An 18,606-nucleotide genomic window follows, 5' to 3' on the forward strand; every position below is an offset into this window, starting at 1 on the left:
CTATTATTAGGAAGCTGACACACCGGACCCGACCCGTCTATTATTAGGAAGCTGAGACCCGGACCCGTCAGGACCGACAAATGTCGGACCCGTATAGAACCGAGCATACCGGACCCGTACAGAACCGAGAAATACCGAGGCAGAGACTAGCAGTGCCGACGTCAAAGTTGCTTGCTAATTGCTATTACAAGTTGTATAAATGAAACTTTGTGCATCTTACATACCATTCTTATATAGCATTCTCCCCTCTTCTTTGGCACACGCATTGCTCCCATCTGCGCCAATTTTCACCGAGATGTCCATGTTACGTTAGCTCGCAATGCTAATCTTGAGCTAGCTTGTCACGTTACTTTGCCTGGGGCGCTCTGTAGCTCCGCTCTTCTGACACCACGTTGTGGCTTTGTACTCTTCTAGTAAATATGACTCCGAGTGCGCGTGGTCACTTAACTCTAAACAATATAATGATAATGTCACGGAGGCAAGGCTAGACGTGTAACTTTGGCTTTACTGAGGCAGGCATGAGTAATCGAACCCCGAGCATTACTACAACAGTCCAACATAACAGAGCACCGAGTGCTCGATCAAATCCACCGCAGTTCTTGCTACTTGCAGTTTGTGATGACAAGCCTCACGTGCTGTGTTTTCATGTGTTTCTCTCGTGATCAGCGCTCATCACGGGTCTTCTCTGATCCACTCAGGTAGTACACATAATGATAAACAGACCCGGGACCCGACCCGGACCCACGTGACCAGAATAAAATGTGGACCCGGCCCCCGTACGGGTCTCGGGTCGGGTCCTCGGGTCTGAGTAGACCCCTCAAGACCTCTAGTCTAAACACTCTGTTTTACAGCCATCTTTTTCCCCTTCTACCTGATAGTAAGGATGGGCAACCTCAGACAGCATCACCCTGCCTGAAAGGGATTTCATTGGTATTGCTTCCAGAGTGGTTCTGGTTTCATGTGGAACACTGTAAATGCTGCTTCAGGGTCTCTCAAAAGTAGCAAAAAAAAAAAACATTGGGAAGAAAACAGTGAATAGCCCTGCTGGCCGATGATCCAACCCCACTAGAGCCTCTGCTGTGTCTCTCCTACTCAGTGGAGCAATCGTTTATTCCTACTGGCTCTATACAAGGGAAATAAAAAATGTCGGAGGAGGTTGGAAATCAATATTGGTAATTGGTGTTTGCCCCAGAGTTTTTGCCTTTTTCTTGGCAGGGTGAAGAATAAAAGCGCTCTGAAACCATGTGACACTCAAGTTCTCTGTTGCTTGGAATATAAATAGAAAATATTTTGGCAGGATGTCAGCGCATTAACCGTCAAGTCCAACTATTCAATTCTGCGGCATCGAGCACTTTTGCTAAACACTTGTTTATGAAAGAGCAACATTGCCAGAAATAGTTACAATAAGGAAGCAATACTGTGAGTCTGTGTTTGTTTTATTCATTAGTTTGTTTGTGTTTTGTCTTCCGATAGTACCGTCAGTGTCAACCTAACGTATCCAGGCCAAATCTACTGTGACCCTGCTCCTGTGTTGCTATGTGCTATATGTTTGTATGTGTGTGTGAGTGAGTGTGTAGTATGTGTGTGTTGGGGACTGTCCTAAGTGTGTTTCAAGCAAGGCGAGTGTCTTTTTTTGTAGCAGATGTGTTAAACACTCTATGAACACAACCAGAAACACTACAGACACACGCAGCATGCAATAAAAGCACAACAGACTTACATACACACTGCATGTGTGCAAAAGCATCTGGGTTGTATGCGTATACAGTAACACGGCAAAAGTCAGACAGTCAGACACAAACTCACACAGAAGTGGCCTGAATAAGTCTTTCAGCATTAGCTGAAGACAAACAACAGGTGAAACACACATTACAGAGAAGGAAAGGCAGAAAGAAGGTAAGAGACAGAAGGGGCATGTGGAGGTGAGGAGAGATATTACTACAGCATGAGTGTAGAGAAAGACCAGGCTAAATATAGCATAGAGCAACCCTAGTGTATGTTAGCCTGCTGACAGCTAACACCGCTAAGTTGAGATTTGACAAGTGTTTATGCAACAACCTGGAAAAAAGACATTTCAGGGTTTGCCAAAATAAGAGAGAGGTGTTAGATATATTAGAAATAAAAAAGTGAGGCAGGATGAGAGGTGAGATGTGTATAAGATGTGTGTGTGTGAGAATAATGCTTCCACCAGTCTCTTGTCATTCGTAAAAATCAGTGCAACAGCTGCTTTCTCATGTGCCCTCCTGATGCACCTCAATATGTTAACCCAAGTCAAACACAAACACTGCAAATGTTGACTTCCTGTTCAAAACACCGTCTGTTTTACCTGGTCACTAGTACCAAAGAGCGTGGAAGGAAAGAGACGACACTCCGGCCATTTTTGGAAACAGAATGCGCCTCGCAGTGGTCAGCTGCGGTAGCGCTGGTCCCTATAATCAGCCTCTCTAAACAGTAACTCAACGGGAGAACACTCTAAACTTTGGGGATTCACATCTTTTCCGGGCGTACTGCAAATCTTGATTGAAGTGGTGTAGTGCAGGGATGTAAAACAACAACCATATTGTGGAAACTAAGCAAAATTTTTCGTTTTATTTTTTTATTTTTTTCAAGATAAATAGCTAATGAAAAGGACCCGAGGTTCAACTCCCGTTGAGTTACTGTTTAGAAAGGCTGATTATAGGGGCCAGCGCTACCGCAGCTGACCACTGCCAGGTTCTTTTGGCGCTGTCACGTTTCCAAAAATCAAAAATGGCGGAGGCTGCTGGGCGCTGATGTTGCAATGGGGCAATATGGAGCTGCCATTTCTTTCCATAAAAGTTCTTTGCTAGTACTGTACTGTCACAGGAAGTGTCAACACAATAGGAAGTAACTGGCTGACCCCTGTGTTGGAACATAAGGTGAATTATGTGCTTGTTTTTATGTTCTCGTGTGTGTGTGTGTGTGTGTGTGTGTGTGTGTGTGTGTGTGTTTGTTCGTTCCAGTGAGGTTCCCTACTCAGGAGGTAACCTCACATTCAGCCTGCTGACCCCAGAGCCAAACCTAAGGCCGGGCTACAACGACTTCTACAGCACCCCCGCCCTGCAGAGGCTGGTGCAGGCCACCCAGGTCAGGATCTCTCTGAGCGGACAGTACCACACCAGAGCAGCGGGGGTGAACCACCGACACAGATACTACGGCATCAGTGAGATCACCATCAGTGGCAGGTGAAAGAGTTGCAGCAATCACCCATTTTTTATGCGGAGATCCTCTAAGCAACCCGTTTAGCAAAGTGTTTGTTGTTGCTGTTTGAATCCTCATCATCATAGATTGAACTCAAAATGCCAATATGGAATTAATTTAGTATTATGTAAATCTAGGATATAATGTATATATTCAAATAAATCATGTGGAATTGTTCACAAAAAATAGAATTGGGGGCCTCGTTATATACTGTCAATATCAGTTCCAGTAGCTCAGACAGTTTAAAATGGTCCTTAATTACGGTTTGATTGATATCACAAGATCATGATCAAATGTAATGATCTTTTGTTTATTTGTTCATTTGGTTTACGATTAACAATCATGTATAACAATGCATTTGTATTGTCTTTGCATGTTTCTTGAAGTTCACTTATTAATGAATGTAGAACCACATTCATTGCGTTGCAAAACACCAATTTTGTCATGAGTCAAAATTTGATCAGGTGCCATGATTGGTTGAAAGAAACATTTGGACATGTATTCGTTGTTGATTTGTCCATGTGTGAGCACGACTCAAGGCGTAGACAAATCTTTTGTCAGACAGAGATGTTGGTGAGTTTCAGCTGAGACTAATTGTGAGCACATCTCCTCATTAGACTGACAGTGTGACTGCTTCTTTATGACTGGTAATTATGGGATTATGCAGGAGGCAATCATCTCTAAACTCTTTCTCTCCCTCCCTCTCTCTCTAAGTTGTTTAAATTAGTAGTCTCTCTCCCTCTTTCTCTCTCTAAGCTGTTTTAATTAGTAGCTTGTTACAGTCAAGTGGAGGAAACAGAGATTTAGAGCTGCTGAAATCTCATCTTTGCATGAGATTCCGGCTTCGCCAATTATTCTCCCTGCTGCCCCGGTCATTGCGCCACCCTCTGCCGATCTGGGGAGAGCCGAGACTAGCACCATGCTTCCTCCGAGACATGAGTGGTAGCAAGCCATTTCTTTTCACCTGACAGCGGGAGCCTCACCGGTAGGACGTAGCACGTGGGAGGACCCAGTTCCCTTCCCTCTGAAACAGGCACCCCAACCGACCAGAGGAGGCGCTAGTGCAGCGACCAGGACAAATACCCTCAATCCGGCTTCCCAACCGCAGACACCAGCCAATCGTGCCTGTATGGATGCCCGACCAAGCCGGCGGTAACACGAGGATGTGAACGTGCGACCCCCGTGTTGGTAGGCAGGGATTTTACCGCTACACTACCCGCACGGCGCACGCCCACTCTCTTCATTCTTTAGAACGCATGTACCGTAAATTCCGGACTATAAGCCGCGGCTTTTTTCCCGTTTTTTGGGCTTTTTTGGCCCCTGCGGCTTATATAACGGTGCGGCTTATCTATGGATTTTTTCAAAAAAAAAAAAAAAAATCTCTCTTTTTTAGCACTCTTTCTAACTATAAATCCACTTCTGTTTTAATTTCCTCTCTTGCCCTCTTTTAACAACATAACATAACATAACATAACACAACACAGGTAAGCAGAAAGAAAAAGACGAAGCAATCACCGCCATGAATGAGGAAATGACTCACCTGCTGGAGGCTGGAGATACACGGCTTGGGCTAAACTTTTACTCCGTGAAACACTATCGATTAAGTCCGACATCGCTCAGAGGTTTGAGCAGCTTGAAAACAAGTTTGAAAACGTGCAGAAGTCCATCCACTCACTCACTAAAGAAAATAAGGCAACCGTGGCGTGAACAGAGTTTCTAATGCGGAAAAGCGCATCAGCGCACTGGAGGACAAAAACAACACAGTGAGTCCGAAAGTGGATAAAATGCAAAAACAAATCGAAACCCTGCACACGCAGGTTGATGACTTAATCAGCAGGAGTAAAAGAAATAACATTCGCCTGATCAATGTAAAAGAGGGAGCTGAGATTGGTGACATGGACGCTTTCGTGGCAAAATCCTGTGTTACATCCTGGACCTGAAGGAAGGCGAGAAACCACCAGAGGTGGACAGGGCACACCGGGCGCCTCGGCCACGTCCAGACCCCGGCCTGCCACCGAGGGCCATCTTCATCTGCCTACTCCGCTGGCCCGACCGTCAACTCATCCTCCAGGCTGCGGGGAAGAAGCCCCTCACCTGGGAGGGTACGCGCTTTTTCGTCCGGCAGGACCTCTCCGCGTTGGTGCAACAGAAACGCGCAACATACAACAGCATCATCGAAAAGGTTAAAGTCAATGGATATCGCTTTGGCGTACTGTACCCAGCGAGACTCGTCATAACCATTGATGGACAGCGGCGGAACAAGAGCTCAAAGTGAAACTGCCGAATATCTTTTGAGTTGGACTGGTCAATAGTACTGTGAGTAACTAAAATAAAAAAATAAAAAACGGAATTCTCTCTTCTTTAGCACTCTTTCTAACTATAAATCCACTTCTGTTTTAATTTCCTCTCTTGCCCTCTTTTCACCACACCGCGGACACTGTGTGCACTGTAAAAAAAAACAAAAAATACCATTAAAACACCCGCGGCTTATAGTCCGGTGCGGCTTATATAAGAAAAAAATAGTCAACTTTGAAGGTGCGGCTTATACACCGGTGCGCCTTATAGTCCGGAATTTACGGTAGATAGGTGTGTTGGCAAGAGAAAAGACGCTCTTAAAGTCGAACTGAACCCGTATCGTCACGTGCGTCGCAGTCCGTTTCAGACTGAAAACATCATTTGTCTGAGATGACAAATTGAGAGGCGGGTCATAGTATCATGTCGATGATTTGATTTGACAATTCTGTCGACTGGCTTTGGCATTGGTCAATCATGGCGTGTTCCACCCCCAAATTGAGTGGGATTCAGTGTGTTGTCGTGCTACGCGAGTGGGATCCGCGGAGTACCAGGCAGCCAGCTGCTTCGTGCGGAGGGAGCGGACAATCTGATGAATGGGTGCTGCCCGCCCGCCTGGAATCTCCGAGGGCAGACCCCTGACAACCACGCTGTCAAGCGCGCGCCTTTTACGCTATTTCTGTAAATACGATATCCCTGGAATGTGCGTTTTAACGAGCCAGTTACATTTCTTTGCATTCTTAGAGATTATAGTTTTTGCTTTGTGTTCATGTTTCTAACAATTGGCCAAGTTAGTAGTTAGTTTATGGGATAGGAATTCTGCCAGATGACAGGCACTAGGCACCATTTTCTACTTCATTTGGAAGAGAAAATTATCCTGAAATGAAGATTTGATTGACAGCTGCATGTCGTGATATGAATATGATTGGTTGAAATGGGGTAGAAATTTGATAGTACTAGGTGACGTCAGCAAACTGTACATTACTGTTATCAATGAAATCTTGAAAAATTAACTTTTGATGTGAAAAAGTGTGAAAAACTAAAGAAATTAGACTTTTGTGATTTTGTTAGCATACATTATTAAATAGGTGCACTGCATACCCAGGTATTTGAACTAAAAGAAAAGAAAAGTCATTTATGAGTTCAGCTCGACTTTAACCTCTGTATGTGTGTGTGTGTGTGTGTGTGTGTGTTTGTGTGCGTGTGCGTGTGTGTTTGTGTTTGTGTGTGTGACAATTGTTTGTCCTACATGGGGGAACAAAGTCCCTGTTCCCTTATTGCATCTCATGGTGATGTAGAGATTTCACCTTCTTAGCACTTTATGAAATATTGATTAACTTGCCCCTAAGAACAATTTGCAATATATTAGGTCACGTGACGCTACACAGTCAGAGTGAATGTAACTGTCACTGCTGTTACACTTCAGATGAGATGACACTGGCCAGCTGTGACAGGTGGCAAAAGAGGGCATGAACCCAAGGATGAAAGTATGAATAGAGTGAAGAAAGAAAGACAGAAAGCATCTTAATATCTGAATTAATTATTAAATAACTGTCCTGTCGTGTGTGTGTGTGTGTGTGTGTGTGTGTGTGTGTGTGTGTGTGTGTGTGTGTGTGTGTGTGTGTGTCTGAGAGACAGAGGCAGAGGGAGAGGGCTGTCTGCTAGCTGTTATGTTGCTGTGATCTTTCCCAGGATGGCATTTATAAATGTTGAATGGGAACTTCCTAATGGCCCTACTGCTGCTTGATGGACAGAATAGGAGGGGTGGAGGAGAGGTAGAGGGAGAGAAGGGGGCAAGCAGTTTTTGTCACGTTACTAGTTCTTCCTTTAAAAAAAATAAATCTTTATCAATAAATATTAATCTATTTTCATTATAGATTAGAACTTTTAGGAGAAAAATTAAAAAGTGGGGCGTCTGGGTAGTGTAGAGAGCAGGGGTTCCCAACCTATTTTGTGCCGCGGACCGGTAGATAGATGGAAAAAAAAGTCGCGGACCGGTTGTCAATCTTAATAAAAAAAAGATTTTGTTTTATTATTATTTTTTTTTAATAAACATAGGCTATAATATTATAGGCTGTGTGGTAGTTGAAACATAGTTTCAAGTTGACGTTTATTTATGTTTGTAGTTTGTAAAAAAAAAATTGTAAAAAACATTGCGGCCCGGTACCGGTCCCGGTCCGCGGCCCGGTGGTTGGGGACCACTGTTGTAGAGGTAAAAGCACTTGCCTAGCACCGCGGAGATCTGGGTCCAATTCCCCACAGCGGTACTGCTGTAAGTTCCGGCTTGGTCAGATGTTCTTACAGACCCAATTGGCCATGTCTGTGGGTGGGACAGCAGTGCGGTATGAGGGTAATGTGAATAGTGTGATCCTCCTACGCGCTACGTCCTGCCGGTGAAACTCCTCGCTGTCAGTTGAAAAGAAGCGGCTGGCGACTGCACATGTATCGGAGGAAGCATGGTGCTAGTCTACAACTCTCCCCAGATCGACAGAGGGGGTGGAGCAGCGACCGGGACAGCAGGGGAATTGGTCGAGTACAAGTTGGGGAGAAAATAAAAAAGTATTTTAGGTTCTCCTACATTTTTTCGAGTGAAATGTTTCTGTCAACCTTTATTTCCCCAGGCCGGGCAACTTCTCTCCTTTCTTTCAGCAACACCTTGTTTCACACTCATTGACTTTAAAGCACATTCACACCTGAGAGCTGGTTAACAGGTGCCTTACTGAAAAGCATGTTAGTAGTGGCTGTCAAACTAGGGAGAACCATTGTTATTTACCCCACCCAAATTCTCTTAACGCTCCAGGGATTCAGCCAGTTATTGTTATTTGTGGCTGAATAGAAATTATTCTAAATCTTGATTCTCTCTCTCTGTCTCTCTCTCTCTGTCTCTCTTTCCCTCCACCTGTCTAGATGTGAGTGCCATGGGCATGCAGACCACTGTGATACCAGTGTGACTCCGTACCGCTGTCTGTGTGTGCCTGAGAGCCGCACAGAGGGACACAACGTGAGTAAAACACATTTATTTTTCAGCTGATCACAAACAACCGATTTGACATCTTCAAGAATCTGAGTGTAGCTAGCGAGGCACATCTGACACACGAGTCATTTGAAACTCATGTTGGCACACAAAGTGCCAAGCCTAACGAGACACACATTTAATATTGGTTTTCTTTCTGTGGGGATTTTTTTTATCCCCAATTATCAATATCAGTATTAGATCCAGAAATGTTGTATCAGATGGCTCATAACACGTGCAAGCACATGAACACATGCGCGTGTGCGCACGCACGCACACACACACACACACACACACACACACACACACACACACACACACACACACACAGCACAGAGGAATCCCCCTGGGGAGAGCCTCCTCATGGTCTTAATTAAGCGGTTTCCTTCTTAACGACATGGAGAGGACTTCTCTAATGAACCACACACACACACACACACACACACACACACACACACACACACACACACACACACTCTCTGTCCTCCTCTGCAGAAAGTGTGTATTTCTCCTCTTCTTTGTCTATTAGAATTGTATTCCTCATTTTCCCACAAAGTGATTAAGTGGCGTTAACTACCTTGCTTTAGGACACATGGAGCAGCAGTGCCAGGCAGCTTTAAGGCAGCTTGTCTGTGAAGCGAACTGGCCTCTGAAACAGGGCATTGAACTGGCCTCTGAAACAGGGGATTGAACTGGCGACCTTCCGGTTAATGGACAGCTATCCGTGCAGCCGAGCTGCTATCTTAGACACCACAATGCACGTCGTTAAAGTTGGAAAGAAAACGTGTGCGTCACATTTTTCACTTTTTTTACCACCTTTATTTTAACGCTCCTGAAAAATGCCTCTGTCAGGCTTTCATGAAAAAAATCAATCTGCTCTCCTCCGTTCCTGAAATGTTGACTACAATGTTTTTACGCAACACTCTGGATATGAATAATGATCATGTTAACGAACCCCCTGTAACACAGTGAGCAACAAATTGAGAAATGGAGAACGAACATATAGTTTTCACCAGGTGCAACCCCACAACACGTCCTTTTTCTCAGCTTCTTCTTCTTCTGTGTTTTATGGCGGTTGGCATCCTTAATGTTGCATTACCGCCACCTACTGAATTGTATCATCTTCACCGTGCTAACTATTTACAGCGTCCACTTTCTCAGCTGTTCAGACGAAAACACTGACATACTTCTATTTCTATTGGTTTATTTTTGCTATGTATACGTTTAAATGTAAAGATAGGCCTATGCGTGCAATAACGTACTGATAATCCGCTTACTCTGTAACATGTAGCTTTTATTAGCCTCTCAGGCTAGCTCCGGACCAGACGACAACGCTTCCTACTATTCCTCTGAGTTCCACTTTGAAGAACGCCACACTCCAGTGAAAGACATTAGTATGTCAAGAGAGTGTGGACACTTGTGTCTCTACATGTATGTGTCTGTCTCTCAATTTGTGTGTGTCTGTGCACACATGAATGTCCATTCTGTGTGTGTGTGTGTGTGTGTGTGTCTGTGTGTGCGTGTGTGGTTGTGTGCGTGTGTGGTTGTGTGTGTGTCAATGTGCATGTGTGTGTGTGTGCGTGCACGTGCGCGCATACATGTAGCATACATGTAAAGACACAATCCCCAGCCACTCTCCCCTGCAGACCTGTCCATGTCGTCTCTCTGAGTGAATATTCGAGGCCTTTCTTCTGTCTGCGTAATACCGGAGCATAAAAGGCTGTGGGGAATATTAGAGATTAATATTGCATGCGTTCTGTTGACTTGGATCGGCCCGGCACCATGACGGATGTTGTACTAATCTGCAGAATTTCCACAGTGACATTAAAGTGACAGAAATGCTCAGACATGTGTCAGGATGATCAACGGGGGCCTCGGAAGACACACACTTAAACACAGACATGGAAGCGCACACACACACACACACACACACACACACACACACACACACACACACACACACACACACACACACACACACACACACACACACACACACACACATTTAAACACACATACACATGCACTCTCACTCTGTCTTTTGATTCTTTCCTCCATGCGCCCTGTGTCAGACCTGATCTCTCATTCTTACTCTGTCTGCATGTCTCTCCACAATTGATGGACTCAGTCCTATTTGAAAGATATATCTTGTATTGTACATATCTCTCTCTCACACACACACACACACACACACACACACACACACACACACACACACACACACACACACACACACACACACACACACACACACACACAGTCTATGTTCTGTTGTGCACTGTCTTCCCATGTGTCCTTCTTTGTTTGTCTCTCCCTCCCTGTGTGTCTCTCTGTCTCAACTAATTGACCATCGTTTGATGCAGAATTGGGATTATTTGGGGCTTTCTCATGGTGTCTGATATCAGTGTTACAGAAGTCAAAGTAAGTCATCTTGGCAAGGCGTACAGTATGTATGTTACACACTGCAGTTCAGCCTTCCTATGCAAGTGCTCACCCAGAGACACCAGGGAGAGTGACATCAGGCTCTGTGGACCTGCTGACTGACTTGACCCCTGACCCCTGACATCAGTGTTTATGTGTGTCATCATCCAAGCCCCCAGGAATAGAGAGCCGCAGGAATGAGTCCGGAAATCATCGATGCTAACAGTCCTGGTTCTTCACTGTTTTCGCCTATGGGAGTTTTGAATGGGTTTTTGGGGCGATGCTTCTAATAATCTCTCTGGGCAACGCTGGCTTAATCAAATGCGAACCAGTGTTTAGTAACATCATCTTCACACATGAAGACCACTTTTATGAGTTTTGAAGCTTTTACGTGCCGTTAAAAGGGCGGCTAGCTAGCAAACGGCTAAATGAGACTACACTGTTGAGTCGATGGGGATATATACGTCAATAACGTCACCACTTCAAAGGACGAACACGTAAATTCTCTTTCCCTCACCTGGTTCAGCCCGTTCAGCCCGGGGTAATCAGTGCACACATCAACAACAGTCCAGGTTGAGCGCTGACGTGACGTGGAAGCCTATGCGACAGTGTGTAGTTCTGGATTAGTTTAGCTCGAGCTTTTTACTTCTAGGGCTCGCATTTACGCTACAAAACTCATGAAAGTGGTCCTCATGTGTGAAGATTATCCGACTGAACTCTGGTTTGCGTTTGATTAAGCCAGCGTTGCCCAGAGAGATTATTAGAAGCATCGCGGCAAAAACCCATTCAAAAATCCCATAGACAGAAACAGTGAAGAACCAGGAAGTCCGGGATTTCTGCGTTCTGACTACAAAAATACGTCATCCCTGCGGCTCTCTACAACGCTGGGCTGTGAAGCCATTTGAACATGGTGGCAAAGCTCTGTATTGCAAGTCAGGTGACGCCATGCAGCCCAGAAAGGAAAATTCCCATCCACTTGCATGGGGACCCCGGCAGCTGTTAAACCCAGGGGAATTTCTTCCGGGTGTCACTCAAAGTATAAAACGACTCTTTTAATTATCAAATAATTTTTTATGCGGTAATTTTTTCTTCAGAACCCACTAAGAGCTGTATACAGGTGTATTTTCTTCTTTTAATACATCCATGGGTGGGAGGGGTCGAGACGTCATGGAATACGTCATGGCGCACATGCGCACTTCGCCTTGGGCCACATGGTCAGGAAGTAAAACCAGGAAGAAAACCCCCCCATGATGGCTTCATGCGCCAGTGAGCAGCCTCCGTCCGAATGCATGGGGGGGTGTGGCTCGTCCCCTATCCAGTTCTTTTAATACATCCATGTCATCATCACATCATAGAAGAAGATGCGAGATATCCTTCCTACAGCCAGAGTTTGAAGGCCTAACTTAGAAAAGGGCTTGTTTTAAGGTTAGACTAAAGAATGTGGCTGAGATTCAGGTTAGGGTTACATGGGATGACAGCATTCACTGACAACAGGGCCATTGTTGTGTGTGTGTGTGTGTGCGTGTGCGTGCATGCGTGCACGTGCGTGCGTGCGTGTGTGTGTGTGTGTGTGTGTTAGATGGTGATGGCTAGTGACGTTAAGTAGGGTTGTCCAGGACTTCTGTTGCCACACTCTGCTACAACAGCAGATTTTCACCTAGGCTGAGGTTAACTAGGTTAGCTTCGGACTCAGACACACACACACACACACACACACACACACAGATGCCAGTGCCACGACCTTTCCAGTGAGAGCGTGAAATTGGTCATGGCATTTAGGATGAGATGACTTGCCCCAGCAGGACAACATGGACACACACACACACACGCACACACACACGTGCACGCATGCACACACACACACATGCACACACACACACACACACACACACACACGTGCACGTACGCACGCACACACACACACACACACTCTTTCTCTCATGGACGCTTGTGACAGGCCATCTGAATGTCCACATATCCATTAGGGTAGGCGCCACACTCAGCAGGTTTTGTCTAAACATTCAGAGTGAAAAGAAGATGGCCAACTGGCCACTCTGTATCACTGTTATCTTTTGATGTATATTATCTAAATTGTCCTTTTTCAGCTGCAATTTAATAGCATTTTCTAAGACTAAAACATGAGTTTGATTATGTCGAGGTCCAACTTTGTAACAGAATATGTGGAAAAGAATGGGAAATGGCATCTAATATGTGTTGTTGGGAAGGATCATTTTCAGCTACAGGCTGATGATATGCCTAAAATGATGACTGAATGCCTGGAGAAAGTGGAGTGGAGAATGTGTAGGACTGTGAACTCTGATGTGTTTGATCTGTGGCATCCAACCACGATTTGTCATGAGAAGAGTGTGTGTGTTCTCTACTGGACGTCCTTTACTGACTTGTCAAACTATTGATTATGCACTGACAGAAAGACTGGGCATCGGTGGCGCAAACAGAATAAAGAGCATCGAAGGCGCAAACAGAATAAATCGTTTATACTTGCAGGGGACTGACATAAAAAGACAAACATAATTAAAATGTCTAAAATCATACTGGCGCATTGGGAAAGTTATTCGGTGCGACACAGACAATAATTTAAGCACAATTTAAGAGTAAAAACGTGTAAACTTAGTGTTTAGCGAGCGCGCGTGTGCCTCTTTTGTTGCTGCTGCGCTGCTTCTGTGTGTGTGTGTGTGTGTGTGTGTGTGTGTGTGTGTGCAGCCGACGGAGGAGCTCCATCCAAAGCTTTTGTATGGAGACGAGAGTGAACGTGCAGAAGAGAGCTCACTCTGCTTTTAACTCCCCGACACAGCAGTCCCAGCGCTAATTAGCAGGCGGGGAGAGAGGGAAGGTAACGCAACGCTGAAAGAAAAGAGAAGAACAGAAAAGAAAAGAGAACAGAAGAAAGAGAGAAAAAACTCTTGCCTTTCATTTGCTATGGTAATATTTCCTGCTCACATACTCACCGTGCCGAGGAGAACAAGGAGATGAGGGACGCTGGAGAGGGGGGGGCGGAGCGAGGGAGGACGCCGGGGAGGGTTGGGAAAAGGAGAGATGTACAGAGTGACTCCTTTTCCAGAAGGAGAGGAGAGGAGAGAGGATGGAAGGAAGCATGGAGGAATGGGGGAGAGAGAGGGGCATTATGGGAGAGAGATGGAGGGATGAGGAGGTGGAGGGATAGAGGGAGGGAAGAGAAGGGGTGGTGATGAGTTGAAGAGGGAGAGGTAGTGAGGGATCTCTCTTGGAAGTGCAGAATGAAAAGCACCTTTGATATGTGAAACGTTTTAGAGCACAGAGCCACAGACAGACAGACAGACAGACAGGCCCAGAGACAGATGAGCAGGAGGTGAAAAACAGCACAGACAGACAGACAGACAGACAGACGGGTAATAGGCTTCAAGCCAGACATGATGGCAGATAGACAGACAGGCATATAGGCAGGCAGGCAGATAGAACAGAGGGGAGCATGCAAATGATACTCTGTTTTAACAAACCAGCGCTCCTCCTGTGGAATTACATCTCCCAAGACACACTCTCCTGTGTGTGTGTGTGTGTGTGTGTGTGTGTGTGTGTGTGTGTGTGTGTGTGTCAGTGCTTTTGTGCAGATGTTTGTGTGTGGGTCTGTACGTGCTTTTTGTTTTTTGTTGTCTTGCGTGTGTGTGTGTGTGTGTGCATGCTTAATATCTCCAGAGAAGCTCCTGCTGCTTCATCAGATCCTCTTAATAATCACCCAACAGGGAACAACACTGCGGACTGTGTTCAAACACACACACACACACACACACACACACACACACCATCACAGATATGCAAACCCTTTAGATCTTGTTCATGCTGTGGAGAGGCATTCTTGAATCTACTTTGTTCCTTTGTACATGAGCAGGGCAGTCCACCCTTTCCTTGTGTTTCCAGTGATTCTTCTATTAATGTAATCCTGTAGACCACCGCAGCTCAGCAAACTGACACCACTATTAGAGATACATGTCATTAAAAAAATACAAAAAAGTGACCCCATTATTTTATATTGTAAGTTAAAGTATCAGAGAGGGAATAGCAAATACTGTAAATTTATTACGAATTTGACCAAATTTTGTCCAGACTATAAAACATTACACACATCCATGCGCACGCACACACAGTCACACACACATAATGCAATTAGGTAACACTGAATAACGAAACACTGCGCTGAATATTACATATTTAAAATACATTCATGATGCATGAACCAAATTCATAACTGTTATATGGAGCCTTCATTGGTGCTGGTTCTCAAGATAAACAATTTTTTGTGTTTGCCAGTAGGTGGTGCTATGCCGAATTGCACGAAATTTGGCACTGAATTCCATCAGGTCCCCCTAAACGCATTCCCCAAGTTTGAAGTTGATCGGACAAATAGTTCTCGAGATAAACCGATTTTCTGTGTGTGTGAGGTGGCATGGGGGGGGGGGGGGTCTCTGTGTCTGTGGGGGGGGGGCCGCCAGAGAGTCCCCCAAACTTTTGAGTAGCCAGTCAGATTGAAAAAGTAGCCGGCTCATGTTTCACAGCGTTTGTTCCAGTGGTCCTTTTCCCAATTAATAAACAAACCTCAAATATGTATCCATGAGTGTGACAATTGAAATAATACAAACAAACATTCTTATAAAGGCCCAATGCTCAATTTAATTATAAATAAAACAATATCCATATTGAAAAACACAAACAGGCAATGTATATTTTTAAGAACAAAGAAAATACTAATAACTATGTTTCCCACAGGATTTGGAGAGATTGTGGTGGGTAGACCTTGCTTGGACCGTCTTGGGGGGTTCGGGGGGCCATGCCCCCTGTAAGAATTTTTTTTACATTTTAAACTAAAATGCATGAATCTGGTTCACTTTGAGAACCAATTTAAGAGGCTAGATCTGGGGTGGGCAATTATTTTTCATGGGGGGCCACATGAGAAACCCAGATTGTTGCTGGGGGCCGAACAAATATTGTCATGCCGTAACCCAGGAACTTTGATGATAGAGAGGACCACAAAAAAATGTCCTCGCTAGGCCAGAATTTGCTGAGGGTTGGGGGCCAAGCGGCGCCGGCGCGAAAAAGTTTGGGGCATTTGAAGTCAGGTTTAGAGGAATAACTCATTTTAAATTAACAGTTGTGATGTCATTATTCAGTCTTAAACATCAATATTTTATCCTTTTCTCACTCACTCCTATGTCACCACTTGCTCTCCCTGCAGGGCTTGAAATTAACTTTTTTGACCACCTGCCAATATGGCTGGTAGAAGTTACCAGCCAATTAGAATTTCCACTAGCCAAAATGTTTTTCTTGAAATAAACCATAATATGAGTGGGTTAATTTAAGCATAAGTATCAGTAAGTGGCCCGGGATTCTCAAAGCCTGTGTTGAGGGTCACACAAACAAAAATGCACTCTTGAAGCTAAATAAATCCAAAACCAACAAGTTAATTATTTACAGTTTTACTTCAATGTAGAACAGTAATTTCTTACACATGAGATTACTTTTAGCCTTTTAGTCATAAAGATTATTGAAAGATATTCCATACTCCAGACTGAAATGTTATAACAGAAGTGGAGTATTGGCCAGAATGACATGAACATTTGGACACTTATTCAGCGGGTATCTTGTATGTTGTGTTCAGGTGCACTGTAATTGTTTTTACAGTGTATAAAGTAACCGGTAGGCTAGAGGCCAGTAGGCGGAGAAATCGCCAGCTACCGGGGCTCGGGGAACTCCCTGGGTGGCGTGGTATCGGTCAGCCGGAATGGCCATTTCACCCTCTCCTTAATTTGAATTCTGTCAACAGCCAATCAAATTCCTTTGTTTCACTCTCTCCTTAATTCAAATTCTGCCAGCAGCCAATCAGATTTCTTTGTTTCAGTCTATCTTAATCCTAACCCCCCCTCTCCCTCTCACTCACACACACACACACACACACACACATGAGAGAGAAGGGCTATCAATAATTCTATAGTGCTAACAGAGAGCTTCCACAGCAGTTTAGTAAAGGCTTATCACTGTGAATGAGTACGTGGTGCGCGCACACACACACACACACACACACACACGCACACACACACACACACACACACACACACACACACAAGGCCGAAATTTCCATAGAGATGGGGGGGGGGGGGTTTGTCCCCCCACTTTTTCACTGCAAAAGTTGTGGAAATGGGCCGACATTACTGTCTTCCAGAGGCTGTAGCAGGCTCATTTTTAAAGCTAGCGTTAAGAGAATAGTAGCATATGAAACTAGAAGACCTAAAACATCCATTGGTACCAACCATGTCATGCTAGCTTGTTGGGAAGGGGGCTAAATACCGCTCCAAATCTAGGCAAAACTTTGTTGAGGGAAAAACGGGCATGGCCTTTTTCAAAGGGGGCCCTTGACCTCTCACCTCAAGATATCTGAATGAGAATGGGTTCTATGGGTAACCACGAGTCTCCTCTTTACAAACAGCCCCACTTTATGCTAATCTCATGAAAAACAAAAACAGGAAAAATGAAGAAATGCAATTTTTGCATGCAGTATACGTGTGTTATTTCCGCCTATTCTATTTGAATATTTCTGCATACTGGAGACCCTAAACATGATTGGAATTGCATAAATTAGGTATGACTGTAAAGCTGAGACTCTTGTGGATTCAATGAGCCCAATTGTATTCATGTGTGATGATGTTAGTCCCCATAATAGCCATTTCATTGTAGTGAGACCATTTTTCGAAATTTGACCTCACTGTCTAAAATGAACGGCTGTGACCTCTAGGCATTCAGGGGATGTATGGCTTTCCTAGGTATATTGACAATAAGGGGGTTTCTGAGCGATTTACAGAACAGAAATGCTCACCAATTTCAGAGAAATACAATTCTTTGATACCAAATCACAGGATGAAGGTCTTGGTGTCTTAATGTATTTTGGAGGGTTCCAAAGGGTCCCCACCCAATTCCTGAATGGTCAAAAATGAAATGACTATCTATTTCTTTTTTGGTCCCCCCACTCCTCAAATCAAAGTTACGCCCTTGCATTACAATGTGATTTTCCATCCAAATACTTGCCAGGCTTGTGAATGTTTCATGCTGTCATAGAGACAGAAGATAAATTGTCTCTCTTCTCTCCCCTCTGTTCGCTCTATGTAAAATACCATGGGTTTCCTCCATTTCTGTTCACACCCGTTCCCTGTATGTCTCTCTCTCCCTGCCTCATCTCCCTTTTCTCTCCGGTATACAAAATGGGAGCTTCCCCCCGCTATTCCATCCACCCCTCCTCCCCCTCCCTCCCTCCCTCCCTCCCTCCCTCCCTCCCCCCTCCTCTGTGTGTCGTACATAATAGGCCCAGCGCAGGGCTGCATGTGTCACACATGGGAGGAACTCCTGTGTTTTTTAATACATTTTTAATCCCGCCATTTGATGCCCCCCTTGTCCACCATAATTTGTACTGACTGCTGAACAAAAATCAAAGAGCTGCTTTCTGCTGCTGCTGCTGCTGCTGCTACAGGAAAATGCATTTTTTATTTCTCTCTCTCTCCTTCTTTCTCCCAACCTACACACACACACACACACACACACACACACACACACACACCCACACACACACCCACACACCTTGACGTGTTTATTTGGACATGAAAGTGGGCCTGTGTGTCACTCCT

General features: G+C 44.7%; 1 protein-coding gene across 1 annotated transcript in view; it reads left to right on the forward strand.

Annotated features, from left to right (window-relative positions):
* Positions 1-18,606, forward strand: part of ush2a (Usher syndrome 2A (autosomal recessive, mild)) — a gene marked incomplete at both ends in the record, with an annotated part of 353,577 nt that overhangs the window by 61,304 nt on the left and 273,667 nt on the right. Inside the window, 2 exons of the mRNA XM_083650615.1 lie at positions 2,982-3,203; positions 8,419-8,512. Coding sequence (XP_083506741.1) covers positions 2,982-3,203; positions 8,419-8,512 — 316 coding nt within the window. The remainder of the gene's footprint in view (positions 1-2,981; positions 3,204-8,418; positions 8,513-18,606) is intronic.

Source organism: Poromitra crassiceps (genome assembly GCF_964638095.1).
Source record: "Poromitra crassiceps genome assembly, chromosome: 14".
NCBI lineage: Eukaryota > Metazoa > Chordata > Actinopteri > Beryciformes > Melamphaidae > Poromitra > Poromitra crassiceps.